Below are 14,327 nucleotides of genomic sequence, written 5' to 3' on the forward strand. Positions count from 1 at the left end.
GTGCTCTGTTGAGTGAACCTCTTGCTGCTTTTTTGAATGTGGCAGTGCCCATAGTGGAGAGTCGAATATAAACTTACATTTCATGAATGTTTTCTGGTCTTTCTTTATTAAAACACAGTCGTTCTTTTCGGTTCAATCTTCCTAGAATGTTTCAAAGAGCTCAGCAAAAAAATAGTATAGCATATTCTCAAGCAAAAGAAAATGCATCCGTCAATAGGGATATTCACAATTACTCTTCCGATGCTTTTCAACCTTCTGTTCCGGCTTCTAAAGCAGTTCAACACCCTTCCCCGAATCCAACTGCTCCTCTGAAGAGAGAGTTCTCAAACACAATTCTTCAAAATTTGGATGAAAACGATGCTTTTGACTCTTCGGATCCAGCGTTGCCGATTTTCAATCCCCCTGAAGCGCACGAGAGAGCCGCTTCTGATACATTACATGGGATTTACATAGATGAAAATGATATCGATGATGATTTCGCTGTTGAATCAGAGATTGATCAAAAAGCAATTCCCTGGTCATCCTCTCCCGTCGAACATACAAAATTAACTGGATCCATGATTGCCAACGCCAATCGAACCACTTCCACTCTTCCTCGTTTAGTGGAAGAGGCCTCTAGAAACACCGCAGCTCAAACGTCTTTGTCTCGTTCGCAGCAGAGACATCCCATTAAGCGGTCTCGTACTCTTCCATGGGCTTTGGACCCATTTCGATATGGTGATCCAGTTTCTTCAAAAGAAGAAAGTGCCAAAACAGAATCCAAACAGGGTATTGTAACAAATGATTCTCAAAATGCTGCACCCGGATCCAGAAGTATCTCACTTGATAGCTTGCCCAAAACTGGCTTAGCAGCACGAAACGGACGTATCACAAAAAAGGCGCCTGTTTCCACTGCAGCTGCAAAACCTGTTGATTCTTCTTTGTTCAGAACCGTTTCGGATCCAAGTCGGAAACGAGCCGTTCCCAGTATTTTTCTTTCGGATGAACAAAAACGAATTTTAGATATGGTCGTTGAACAACAACATAGTATTTTCTTCACTGGTTCTGCTGGTACTGGTAAATCTGTGCTTTTGCGGAAGATAATAGAAGCTTTAAAAGTGAAACACAGAAAGCAAACAGACCGTGTCGCTGTTACGGCGTCTACGGGATTAGCAGCTTGTAACATTGGCGGTGTCACTTTGCATTCCTTTGCAGGTGCCGGGTTAGCAAGAGAATCTGTAGATTTTCTTGTATCCAAGATAAAAAAAAACAAAAAGAGCATGACTCGTTGGCTTCGAACAAAGGTTCTCATTATTGATGAAGTTTCTATGGTTGACGCTGATCTAATGGACAAGTTGGAAGAAGTAGGTCGTGTTATACGCAAAGATGCTAGACCTTTTGGCGGCATACAATTGGTTTTAACTGGAGATTTCTTCCAGCTTCCACCCGTTCCTGACTCGGGAAAAGAAGCGAAGTTTTGTTTTGAATCGAATACATGGAAAACTGCTTTGGATTATACCATTGGCTTAACTCATGTTTTCCGACAAAAAGATGAAGAGTTTGTTACTATGCTCAATGAGTTACGTCTTGGTAGATTGTCGGAGAACTCAGTTAGGAAGTTTAGGTTTCTCAGTAGAGAAATCAATTATGCAGACGGACTTCTTCCGACAGAGTTGTTTCCGACGCGTCATGAAGTCGAGCGGTCGAATGGAATGCGTATGCAACAAATCCATCAAGATCCATTAACCTTCACTTCTATCGACAGCGGTACCGTTCGCGACAGAGAATTTCGAGACAAATTACTTCAAAACTGTATGGCTCCTGCACAGCTTGTGTTAAAAATAAACGCACAGGTAATGCTTATAAAAAATATCGATGACCAATTGGTTAATGGATCTTTGGGGAAAGTAATTGGGTTTATCGACGAAGAAACGTACCAGATAGAAAAGAAGGATGCTGAAATGCAAGGAAGGAATCCTTTCGAATACGATACTTTGGATGTACTTCCGTACGATTTGCCTGACGTGAAGCAAAAAAAACATAAACTATTGTCTATGAAGAAAGCTTCATCTATTTCCACAAAATGGCCTCTTGTACGCTTCAAACTTGCTAATGGCGGCGAGCGAACCATAGTGGTACAAAGAGAAACTTGGAACATAGAGTTACCAAACGGTGAAATCCAGGCCTCTAGGAGTCAAATTCCTTTGATTCTAGCGTATGCCATATCCATACACAAAGCACAGGGTCAAACCCTCGATCGAGTTAAGGTAGACTTAGGTCGCGTCTTTGAGAAAGGACAAGCTTATGTTGCTCTTTCAAGAGCTACTTCTCAAAAAGGGTTACAAATACTCAATTTCTCTCCTTCTAAAGTTATGGCTCATCCGAAAGTTATTCAGTTTTACAAACAGCTCGATTCCGTCAATGGTATCCCTATTCGCAATGAAAATAAAGTGAAAACTGGTCCTTTTAAATGATGCACTACTCTATTGGATATCTGTTTGTTACATGTATGTTTTTTGTGAGACTGGCTATTTATATTTAGACTTGGTATCTTGTTTTTGTGCAAGTTTAATGCGGGATGGAAAGGTTCTCAATGTGCTTATTCACATATCTTTTTTATTATTGTTTTTTCTCTTTTTCAATTGCCGTATTGCAATTGATGCTAATAATGCAAATCATTAATTTTGTGTATGTGCTGTTATGTAATGTAAAGCAATAAGCAGCGAACGATGTTGCGCCCATAATAAAAAGAGCATACACAGCAAGGCTTGACAAGAAGCTGTTTTCCGCTTACATCTGGTTGCAAGCACATTTCAACAGCAAACTGTATTTTAACAAACATCAATATTAATTTAATTACACAACTCACGTAAATCTAGTCATTAATAAGAAAAAGCAACTAAAAATGCATCTCCATAAATCTATGCTATTGAAGGAATCGATACTTGCATGTACGAAAGATCTCAAGTTCTTACAATTCGACGTATTAACTTGTCATGCCCTTTTGCAGCAACGACTGTTGCTTTTTAAGTCAATTAAAACAGTTTTTTTGAAATCTTTTGATATATAAAGAATGAGAAGAGTCGTAATCACCGGATTAGGAGCCATAACTCCTCTTGGTTGTGGAGTGGAAAGGACGTGGACAAGATTGCTTCAAGGATTGTCTGGTATTACTTCTTTGAAAGAAAAACCAGGATTTGAATCTCTGCCAAGTCAAGTAGCAGGCTTGGTACCCAGAGGCACTAATGAAGGCAGATGGAATCCCCAAGCTTATATCGGTCAGAGTAAACTACGCGAAACTGCAGCATTTACTCAATTTGCTTTAGCGGCTTCTGCTGAAGCTCTCGCTGATGCTAGATGGATTGATATTACTGACGAAGAAAAAGAAGCTACTGTATGTTCTGTGATCACCAAAGACTGCCTTGTGGAATAGGTGCTGAATTGGTAATATGATTGAAAGTATGCTTGCTAACAATGATTTCCTAGGGTGTATGTTACGCGACTGGAATGGGTAATTTAGAGGATGCCATTCAGCAAAACGACATTTTTGTCAAAAGCGGGATACGAAAAATCTCTCCCAGGATTATAACCAAAGTTTTAATGAATATGCCCGCAGGATATATATCTCAGAAGTATGGTTTTCGGGCCTGTAACCATACTGTAAGCACCGCCTGCGCTGCTGGCTGCCACGCCATCGGTGATGCTTACAATCTGATTAAACTTAACCAAGCCAATGTAATATTAGCGGGTGGCTCTGAATCATGCATCAATCCTTTTGTTTTAGCTGGCTTTAGCAAAGCCAGGAGTTTATCTACGAAATTTAATGATGATCCATCAAAAGCCTCTCGCCCCTTTGACTCGGAAAGAGATGGCTTTGTCATTGGAGAAGGTGCCGGAGCTTTGGTACTTGAAGAACTCGAGCATGCCAAAGGTAGAAATGCGAAGATTTATGCTGAAGTCCTTGGCTTTGGTCAATCTGCCGATAACTATAATATCACGGCACCAAATCCGAATGGATCGTCTGCGTACACAGCGATGAAAAAGGCTTTAAAAAATGCGAATGTGTCTCCTCGAGAATTGGATTACATTAATGCTCATGCTACCTCTACTAAGCTTGGTGATGCGTCTGAGAGTAGAGCCATTGCAACTCTTTTGAAAGAAGATGGCATGGACCCTCAATCCGTTTCTGTTTCGAGCTCTAAAGGCTCCATTGGACACCTTTTAGGAGCTGCTGGAGCGATTGAATCAATCTTTACGATTTTGGCTGTTCATGAAGTATGTACTTTATTTTTAACAATTTACTAATCACGGTAGAAAACTATTCCTGCCACTCTAAATTTTCAAAAAACCGACATTCCAGAAGAAGATCGGTGCGATTACGTTCCTAACGAAACGAAGCTGAAAACTGTGCACTATGCATTATCAAACAGTTTTGGGTTTGGAGGAACAAATGCGTCTCTATGTATAGGCTCCTATCGTTAAACAAGTTTAGTCTAAAAGTGATACCGGAAGTCTATTTAACGAGTGTTTTTTTTTTCTTTTTTTTTATTATGCAGGCAAAAACATTTAAGAAAACTCATTAAAACATGATCTAGAAAATAAAAGGAAAGAAATTGGCACATGTTTCTTAATTTCTATTTGATATTCCTAGCGCATTTCTCCGTAAGCACCACGGACATGGGTCGTATCGTAGGCATCGAGAATACGGGATTGATCTTCCTCTCCCTGTGAAAAAGCATATCCTCTTTGTTTGCGCATTCTTTGCATCTGCCGAATCTTGCGGATAGCCTTGTGAAATCCAATCATTCGCGGCCTATAATCTGTTATATTATACTTTTGTATCTCTTGGACATAATGGTATTCTTCGGGGTAATACATTCTCGATGAATATTTCCAAACGAAATCACGCATCAAGGCAAATGTAGGAAATACAAATAATGAAGCCCAAAATTTTAAATTTCCATGCAGGTAAGGTATGATTCCCTTGAATTCCTTTGAAAAACCAATGGCTGGGGCAACCACAGCATAGATCGGCATGAATACCAACCAAAAGACAAAAGACCCTAAAGTAGCGATAACCATGTAATAAGTCCAATGATTACTGATGAGAGCGGCTTTACCTAAAACGGTAGCTAGAATCATTGCATAGAGAGTAGTACCCCAAACCCAATGACCAGAAGTGGGACCATTAGAATTAGGGCCATCAGAGTCGAAAACAGCAATTGAACATAAGAATAAAAGTAATGAATGATAGAACCCGTTCGCAATCCATGCCCAAAATCGCTTTAAATTGAAAAACTCGCCACGCTGTCCTAGTTGATAGAGTTGGGGATATTGATATAGCTGGCTTGCGCTTACATATTGATCAAAAATTCCTATAACAATTGGAGGGAGCACTGTAAAAAGGACATTGTATAAAGAAATTGACCAAGACTCGTATGTAACTTGTCCAGAAAAAGCATTACAAAAGGCAAACCAAAATTGAGTCATATAGAGAGCTACGTTCTTGTAAAACGAAAACAGGATTAGCTTGCTAAGGCGTTGGTAGCACCATGATCCATGGACCAACAATAACTTTCTCAAATAACAGAACTGAGAAATAGAGAAATCTGAACTTCTGACAGCTTGTAGACCTTCCATTCCACTTATTCCGACACCGATATTGGCAGCTTGAATCATAGGAACATCGTTAGCACCATCACCAATGGCTAATAAAATAGAATCCGTGTTTCGCTTTACCATTTTTACTACTAGCGCTTTCTGCAATGGAGAAACTCGACAACATATAACGGCACGGCATAAGGAGGCGAGTTCGAAGAAGCGTCGCTCAAGTGAACGTTCCAAAGCAAAAGTAAGGGAAACACCATCGATAATTAAAGCCATTGACTCTATATTTCCACTATTATGCTCATTTCTGTATATAGAAGATAGTTTTGACATAATGCTTTCAGCTGTAGCTTCCTTTGTCTGCTCATTTACAATTACTAGGCCCATGTCCTCATCAATAAGCTTACAGCTCATTCCGATATTGATTGCGGTTTCTTGTCTGTCTCCTGTTAAGACCCAAATCTTTATGCCAGCGGTTTGAAGTGTTGAGATCGTATCAGGCACACCATCCTGTAACCTGTCCTCAATAGCTGTAGCTCCAAGAAGTGTTAAATCTTTCTCAATCATCTCTGCAGCATCCATTAGTTTCTGGGCTCTGTCCACCAAACTTGTTGATGCTGCTTCGTAAATAGTCGCCCATCTTTGATAATCATAATCAGAGATTTCTCTCATAGCTATACATAAAGTTCGCAAGCCAACAGTTGCGTAATCCTCTAGATGATGAATTGTGGTTGTAAGATACGGACAATCGCCAACAAGTCTGTCAAGAATGACAGTATCAGCACCTTTAATATAGAGTCTGATTTTTCCATCGGGACAACGGAAAACAATAGACATTCTCTTTCTTGTGGAATTAAATTCGCAAATGTTGAGTAGTTCGTAAGTTTCTTCCTTATCAAACAATCTAACTGTAACATATCGTGGCTTTCTAGCTATGAATTCGTAACCGATGCTCACGGCTCCTTTCACTAATGCGCCTTCATCAGGAGATGAAGCCTGGTACTTCATTGAATTGGATGTTTCATCAAACTCAGGAATAACAGTCTGACAAATTGAGAGTACCAACAGAAAGTGATGAATCAAATCGCCATTGCTGGAATCAAGGTTTTTCTTCAATGTCGAAAAGTCGTATATTATCATGTCGGGATCCAACTCTTCTGAGTACTGGCGGTCTTCAGGTACAACGTCGGCATAAGCTAATCCAGCGATAGAGCATTGACGGAAGTCCATTTGGTTACGTGTCAACGTACCTGTTTTATCACTGAAAATATAACCAACCTGACCCAATTCTTCGACCAAAGAAGATGTACGGCATGCAGCGGGTACATCTGTTTCTTCGTTGTACATATCAAGGTCGCTGCTAATAAGTTGAGCTTGTACATAACGGACCAATTCAAAAGTGACAAATAGAGAAATAGGGACGAGGTTGGAGTACAAAATCCAAAATGTCAGAAGCTGTTTGAAGAACTCACCTCCTCGTGAAGTAGTGATAAGCAGGTATGAAAAAGCGGAGCCGTAAACAGATCGTTGAATAAGAGAACCAAGCGAAGAACAAAAGCAAAGAAAGACAAAAATAAATAGAAGGTAGAGAATCTGTGTATTGACTTGCTTTTCGACAGCAGTGCGTTTAATGGGAGTTTCTGTTGTGTTTTTCATGAGTTTTGTTTCATGTCCGGTGAAAACAACTACACCGTAAACCCAGTGCGTATTACGAAGTTGAGCACCACGAAGCAATAACTGTTCTGGACCCAAGGGTAACTCACGATCATTGGGAAGAAGTTTTAAAGTTGCATCGTATGTATACAGACTATTGTTTGGTTGCTCAGACTTGACTGTACCTTCCAATTGACTCAGTTCAATTGGCTTCAACAAATTAGATGTTTCAGGCAGTGCCTGTTTTACTTTGAGGTTTGTTTCACCATCAAGATTAGCGGTTTCAATGTAACAAAGGCCTTCTGGTTCGGAAGAAGATAGCAAGATGAGATCAGCCGGAAAGAAGGTTTCGGAGACGACCTTCACAATATCACCAACTTGGACTTCTCTCCATTGCTTTTCGACAAAACCAGTACCTTGCATAACATGAGAAACAGAGGTGTTCATTTCTTCATCTTGGTTCTTTCGTTTTATGTCTTCCATAACTTCTTTTACTCCGGATAAAGACAAAACAACAAGCATGGGAGCGATTGTTGTATAACGGTTCATGGGTGTGATTCCTGGGATTTGCTGGATAACAGCAGTGAACAAAAAGAACAAATTCGAGTATTTGGAAAACTGCTCTCGTAAAAACTTTGGAAGGAAACTGACTGCATTGTACTTGCAAGTGGAGACGATATTGTTTAAGAAATGGTTGGCAGTATAGTCATTTAAAGTAATGATTCTAGGTCCCAATTCTTTTGGATCTATAGGCTTTTCTTTCTTCTTGAATACCCGCTTTAGAGATTTCAGTCGTTCGAAAAAGCCATGTCGTCGTTCATGTATATAGTCTTCGTTTTGAATGGGATCTGCGAAATTACGCAAAGGAATCTCAATTTTTCGCACATCAGCACCTGTTGCTCTAACGTAAGCGTTGTTAGGATCATTTACTTGATCCATGCGACCTGGTCTGTCATCGCTCAAAAATGGATTCCTTAAATCTTGTCCAGAAGAAGAAACAAACTGACTTTCAGCACCAAAGATATCCTCAAATTCATCTTTTCCTAAGAACGGATTTTCCTGTGGACCGTCTGTTCGATGAAATGTAATGTCTGAGGATAGTGAGTCTTCAGAGTCCCTTGGAGCATTTTTCCTAATTTCTACATTTCTGGACATTGATTGAAGATAAGTATCGTAAGAAAAACCAAAGGCTTGGTAGGTTCCTCACAAAGCAACCTGTGGTTGTACAATATCAATAGTTGCTAAAATCGTCGTCGTCTTCTGGAAAAAAAAGAGTCCAGTTTCTGTTGGCCAACTTGAATTGAATACGAAAAGTGAATGTGAAGAAAACAAGTAATCAACCCGTTTTCTTGTTGTATTTGCGATGGTGGGAAGGGACGAACTACGGGTGTCAGTGTAAGCCGCAAGTGCTGGTCAGCGCGCGTAAACAAAAGGGTACCTGGTACTATTTTTAATGCATTATTACTCTTATTAACAACGTTTGGGTTACTTAAAAAAAAAAAAAAAAAAAAAAAAAATAAGAAATGAAATGTACTTTATAAATATGCTATCCTGACTCTATGAACTTTACTGAAATGTGCCAAAAGCATCTAAAACTCCAGTAGGACACAACTACTGTAGCTCTAACTCCTTAAATTTATAAACGCTTTGCAAAAAGAAGAATTAGATCCATTTCATATTCGATATCATGTATTGATGCTCGTAGGGATTTACTTGAATAGAATGGCCAAGCAATCCGATATATCATCAATTTTTTCTTGCTAGGTCTTAGCAACCTTTACAAGGTAAGAAACAATCCTTGTAAAGGTGAATAAACTAGCTTTGGGTTTCATTCATCACTTTCTACAACAAACGTGTTTCATGCTTCTTACTTCTTCAAAACGCGGTTCAACATAAATACTTATTGCATATAAAATTGCTTCTTCAATATTTATAATTGGTAGTTGGTAAAAGCAGAGAGCGCGTCAAGCCTTTATGTAGTGAAATACATAAAGGGCATTAGGGTAGGGTATATTTAAAACGATAATATGATGTAAACAAACAAATCGGAAAAGAAAACAAGATTCTTTTCTCTTTTTGTTAATGCGTTCAACCGGACAATAAAAGATACTTTTTTTATTATCAAAATCCCTAACAAAACCGGTTTAGTTCGAAATTTGCGTTATTATTGAAATAAATAATCAAACTGATTTTTTGTATGCTGATCAGCATAAGCCAAGAAGCTAAAAAACCTGCGACTGTTAGTTTAAATAAAGAAAACAAAACTTACATCTTTTCTTTCTTCTCCAAGTGGATAATGTCTGGATATATGACTTCCTTTTTGAGATTTTCCATTTGGTCTTTATAGTTGACAAGATCTATTTTGAAATAATTTTCATCATGTAGGGACTTGTTATAGGAGGAATAATTAATATCCTTCAAAACCAACACATGTCCAGGACTTTTGCTTATATTCATAGACACGTCGGGTGAAAGAGATTTTGTAAGGACGTCTAAACTTGCGCAACTTCGTATAACCATTAGAGCATGAGCCATCATTTTACGAATTTGATTTAGCATAAAGGAATTTCCCCGAATCGTTACTGGAATCCACTCCCATTTCTCATAGACGAATGGTTTGCCGCAATCGATTGATTCAATAATCCGATAGTTACTAGGCGCCTTTGGATCTTGAGTGATTGTAAAGTTATGAAAGTTGTGCTTTCCTAAATATAGCTGAAGGACTTCCTGAAGTAATTGTAGGCGGTCTTCAGTAACTCGGTAGTTCATGCAATAGTAATGGTCGGCGAGTTTTTGAGCCTTCTTCAGTTTGGCTTCGTTGGGGATTTTTATGTGTGCAGGAATAGGTTTTTCTGGAAACATTCCAATAAACGGATTGGTAAATGTTTCAGGATCTTTTTCAAATTCGTTTTGAAGCTCTTTTCGTCTATTTTCCACTTGGTCCCAAAATGGTCTCGTTTGGGTGGTAGAAGACAACAATAGATTATCTAATTCATTTTCTGGCTCCCTTTTTATATTATTTTGCGATTTTCGGAACAATGGCGTCGAATCTTTTGGAGGTATCAATGCAAACGACGGAATCAGATACTCATACGTACGGGATTCACAAGAGATTCTTGGATTAAAGTACTTCTGTACTTTGAATACATCCCACACGCGAATTTGTCTGCTCAATTTTTCATTCAGCTGTTCGCGCAATTTCGATGGATTTACGGAATCTTGGATAAACACATTTAAAGAAACAAGGTTTCCAAGAGTGTGGACTCCTTTGTCTGTCCTTGCAGATCTGGCAATCACAAATTGATTTTCATCTATTGTGCCTTTTCCTAGATATCCCAAATCTTGCAAAGCATGCACAATGTCTCCTTCAACCGTCTTTAAAGGCTCATTGATTTGAATTCCATGGTAACCGAATCCTGAATACCCCAATAATATCACAATCCTCTCTTGAATAGCTTCCTCACCGACACTTTTTTCAGTAGCGGATTTCTTTACATGTTCACTACTTGGAGCAAGCGATTCATCTTCAATTTTTCTTTTTTCAGCCATACCACCAGGTTAGACTCCTTCTCTATTTAGAATATGAAATGAAAGAAACTTGGGGTATGATTTTTGTAGTAAAGAAAGTCTACAAGTCAGGTATGGACCAGATGGAATTATTGGATTCAAATGAGAGATGTAAGTCTTAGCTACTACTTTTGTTTTAACTCAAACAGTACTTCAGTATACTAAAAGCTGGGCAAAACAGAGGATAAATATATTAAGACAATGAGTTATTTTGACTTTAATACAAAACGTATGGCAATTTATGCCAAAGCAAAACAACAGAAACATATCGAATATTGCTTAAAATCATACACTAGAGGGTATTGTTATTTGATTAGGAAAGAAATAGAGAAAACCAAAACACTCAAACCAAGATTAAAAACAAAGTAGTACCCATTGAAAATGTAAACAGAATTAGGATATTTATACAAACCAAAATGACATCCATTTCTCGGTTAGGTAGACTTGTTGGTCCAATTAATCAAAACTGAATGGTTAATTCATCTAGACGACCTTACTAGTAGGTAGAATACTTTTTAATTGAAAGTCATCTCTGTTATAAGTGTTTTCTTAGGTAGGGTACTCCGCTCTATTATGAGAGTGCTCCACAATAGTAGTCGCTTGCCAAATAACAGTCTGGTAAATAAGCACAATAATTTGTTTCATTAAATATGACAAAACGTGAACCGTTGAAATAGTTTCTAGTAACAAAAAATAAATTATAAGCAAAATCAGTCAAGACATCGTTTGTAACCAGAAATTAGCAAAAATAAAATTAACAAGTAATAGAAAATAGAAATATATACATATGTGTATATAGAGATATATATCACAATGCCTGATGGATCCCACTTTTGCGAATTAATAGAGAAAAAGAGAGAAAAAAAAAAATTAATGACCGCGGAAACGCCGCCATCTGTTCCAGTCAATCAGTGCTTGCATGCAACCCCATTCCGTAATCTTCTTTTCGAGCCATACCAATGACACTGGCTTCGTTAAAAAATCATTACAGCCTGCTGCTAAAGCTTCATTTCGATCAGCCATCAAACTGGAAGCTGTTAAGGCAACAATAATAACTGGAGACTGGAACTTATCGGGCGGTAAAAGTTCTTCCTCAGGAATGGGTTCTGTAGGTTTCTGAGCGACAAGACCTATCGCATTAAGACGCTCCAGTCGTCGAATCTCTTTGGTGACATCTATGCCCGATAATGTTGGAAGTTGGATATCCATTAAAATTAAATGAAAAGATTTCTTTTTCCACTTTTCTAAAGCTTCCAGACCATCTTTAGCAACTTCAGAAGAAATATTACGTTTTTTCATGAAGGCTTCAAGGATTTTCTGATTAATAATGTTGTCTTCAACAATTAGAACCTCAATGGGAGGAATGACACCTTCAAGCAAACTGGTAAAAGTCGTTTTGCCAGACATGGGGCCCGTTCCGAGTATATTTACAGGAGAGTTGGTTATACTGTCGCCAGGATTATCGGAATAACTCAACTGAGGTAGTTCAGTAGGTTTGATCAACGTTTCTGGAACAGTCATTCCCGAAGCATCATCTACGGTGGAATTGGTCACCTTCTGTTGAGTATTCATAGACGAAGCATCGTCAACCAAGGTATTTTGAAAAGGAGACGAATTGGGACTAGCGGATAAAGAATCACCGTTACTCTGACGTGTCTCTAGATGCTTCGTTTGTTCTTCCTTGACTGTACCAGCAGAACCAACAGACGAATTGGACGTCTGCTTGGAAACGGCATTGACTGCAGAATGTGATCTTTCATTGGGAGCATGATCCAATACACCAGAGCGACTAGTATTGCTTTGTTGTCGAGAATAGCGAGGTAAAAGTAGAACTCCGGGTTTATTAACGAGTGTATTTGAACGAGTTCTTCCTAAAGAACGACTATTAGGTGTTGCCATACCGGACCCCTTGTATAAATAAGGGTTACTTGGTGCTCGATGGAGAGAATGATTAGAAGGAGATTCTGAATGTTCAGAAACGGAGGAATGTCTGCAATGAGAACTTGAATCAGTTATTGAGTTGGGGAGTTGGGAGGCGGATGATTGGTCACATAGGCTATTGTTCGTAGTTATTTCATAGCTGTTTGACCTTGAGGATGGCAATGAGCCGCCATGTAATTGAGCCTGTGTGAAAGGAACGGTTGGAGCACTCACCAAAAGCGCATCATCCATAGTTTGACCGTGAGGAAAGTAGTAATTCATGACCAATAGCATATTATCATTTGGCTCAAGATCTCTAAATTGAGTCTCGTTAGCGCCGTTTTTTGGAATAATAAGGCGAATATTTAGTTCTGGCGCATCAACGTGTTGCCCGATCCGTAAAGGGAATTTTTGAGTAATTGCATCTTTTAAATCATCCACTAGACTTTCCTCGCTTACGAGAACGGAGCTTATAACTCCATCTGGAAGTTTTTTAAACCAAACTCGCATTAGTTTTCTCTAATAATGGACCTTGGCTTTCTTGGCTTTTGTAGAAGGGTAATAAACGAGTTATCAAGAACTTGCCACCATTTATTCCTGGATATAGGTCTTGGTTTTTTAATTATAACAATGTTTCTTGGAACAAAAACGAAAAAGAGAAAGTAAAGCAGAAAAACCAAGAAAAGACGAAATGGATGGTTGGCTCGTTGTATGCTTCATTTAACGTCCATTGTCTTCTCCGACGAATAAGTAACCGTATCGTTACTTTTGAGCGAACGTTTTATCCACATTCGATGAGATTATATTAGCGTACAGAATGGCATGCTTTTGTTACTTTGTATAATTTTAAGGAGTATGTTTCAGCGGTATAACAAAATTTGAAACAAAGGATTCTGCTGAAAGAAGGGCTATATATGGGAAACAAATGAACATAGATGTGTAGAGGATCTTTGTTTCTAATAGGGTGAGCTTAAGGTGTATCCTGTAATTCATAAAGGCCATCTAATGAAGACTGCTGAGGCGGTAGTACCCATATTATGAACGTTTGCAAGCGCAAACAAGAAAAAGAGTTTACCAAAAGACAATTTATACTTGTTCATTTATAGTACTGACGCTAGACATGGCTGCGCATTGATGCGTTGTGATGGGTTACTCATTGTTTTTAAGTAAACAATGTTTGCTTTTCTAAAGAAACAAATTAGTTACAAGCGTAAGCAGATGCATTTTTGTCAATTAATTCTTCTTTTTCATGTTTATAGGAATTTTTTTGGGAAGGCGTATGCTGTCAATGATCAATGTAAATAGAAAACATATCTTGTTTTGTAGCAGTTCAAAGAACGTCAAGAATACATATAGTTATTTTTCCCTTTCCCTTTCCTTTTTAAGTTTCTTTTTTATTTTATATAGAATCCAATGGCACGTCTTGGCTAGACTCAATAATTAATAATCCCGAAATGCATTCTCGTAGCTATTTAGTGGAGGAGCATGATGGAAACGAAAATGTTCTTGTAACAGCGAATCACTCTTTAACATTGATCGCAACGATTTTTTGAGAGCAATCCCCTTGCTGTACATATTGACTTTCATAGACTCTTCAGAGA

General features: G+C 38.5%; 5 protein-coding genes across 5 annotated transcripts; 2 read left to right on the top strand and 3 right to left on the bottom strand.

Moving 5' to 3' along the window:
* Positions 1-86: 86 nt before the first annotated feature.
* On the top strand, positions 87-2,453 carry pfh1 (5' to 3' DNA helicase Pif1/Pfh1; the record flags this gene model as incomplete). The annotated part of the gene is made up of 1 exon (XM_056178941.1): positions 87-2,453. The coding sequence occupies one exon, from the start codon at positions 87-89 to the stop codon at positions 2,451-2,453; it is 2,367 nt and encodes a 788-aa protein (XP_056035701.1).
* Positions 2,454-3,052: 599 nt separating this feature from the next.
* On the top strand, positions 3,053-4,461 carry cem1 (3-oxoacyl-[acyl-carrier-protein]-synthase condensing enzyme Cem1; the record flags this gene model as incomplete). Its single annotated transcript, XM_056178942.1, has 3 exons — positions 3,053-3,373; positions 3,466-4,254; positions 4,294-4,461. The coding sequence occupies 3 exons, from the start codon at positions 3,053-3,055 to the stop codon at positions 4,459-4,461; spliced, it is 1,278 nt and encodes a 425-aa protein (XP_056035686.1).
* Positions 4,462-4,626: 165 nt separating this feature from the next.
* On the bottom strand, positions 4,627-8,394 carry SOMG_00145 (P-type ATPase; the record flags this gene model as incomplete). Its single annotated transcript, XM_056178943.1, has 1 exon — positions 4,627-8,394. The coding sequence occupies one exon, from the start codon at positions 8,392-8,394 to the stop codon at positions 4,627-4,629; it is 3,768 nt and encodes a 1,255-aa protein (XP_056035687.1).
* Positions 8,395-9,403: 1,009 nt separating this feature from the next.
* pus2 (tRNA pseudouridine synthase Pus2) lies at positions 9,404-10,788 on the bottom strand (the record flags this gene model as incomplete). The annotated part of the gene is made up of 2 exons (XM_056178944.1): positions 9,404-9,470; positions 9,509-10,788. 2 exons carry the CDS (start codon positions 10,786-10,788, stop codon positions 9,404-9,406), a joined length of 1,347 nt encoding a protein of 448 aa, XP_056035693.1.
* An 888-nt stretch (positions 10,789-11,676) lies between these two features.
* Positions 11,677-13,236, bottom strand: mcs4 (response regulator Mcs4; the record flags this gene model as incomplete). Its single annotated transcript, XM_056178945.1, has 1 exon — positions 11,677-13,236. One exon carries the CDS (start codon positions 13,234-13,236, stop codon positions 11,677-11,679), a length of 1,560 nt encoding a protein of 519 aa, XP_056036591.1.
* Positions 13,237-14,327: the final 1,091 nt, after the last annotated feature.

This window comes from Schizosaccharomyces osmophilus, chromosome 1 (genome assembly GCF_027921745.1).
Source record: "Schizosaccharomyces osmophilus chromosome 1, complete sequence".
Taxonomy (NCBI): Eukaryota; Fungi; Ascomycota; class Schizosaccharomycetes; order Schizosaccharomycetales; family Schizosaccharomycetaceae; genus Schizosaccharomyces; species Schizosaccharomyces osmophilus.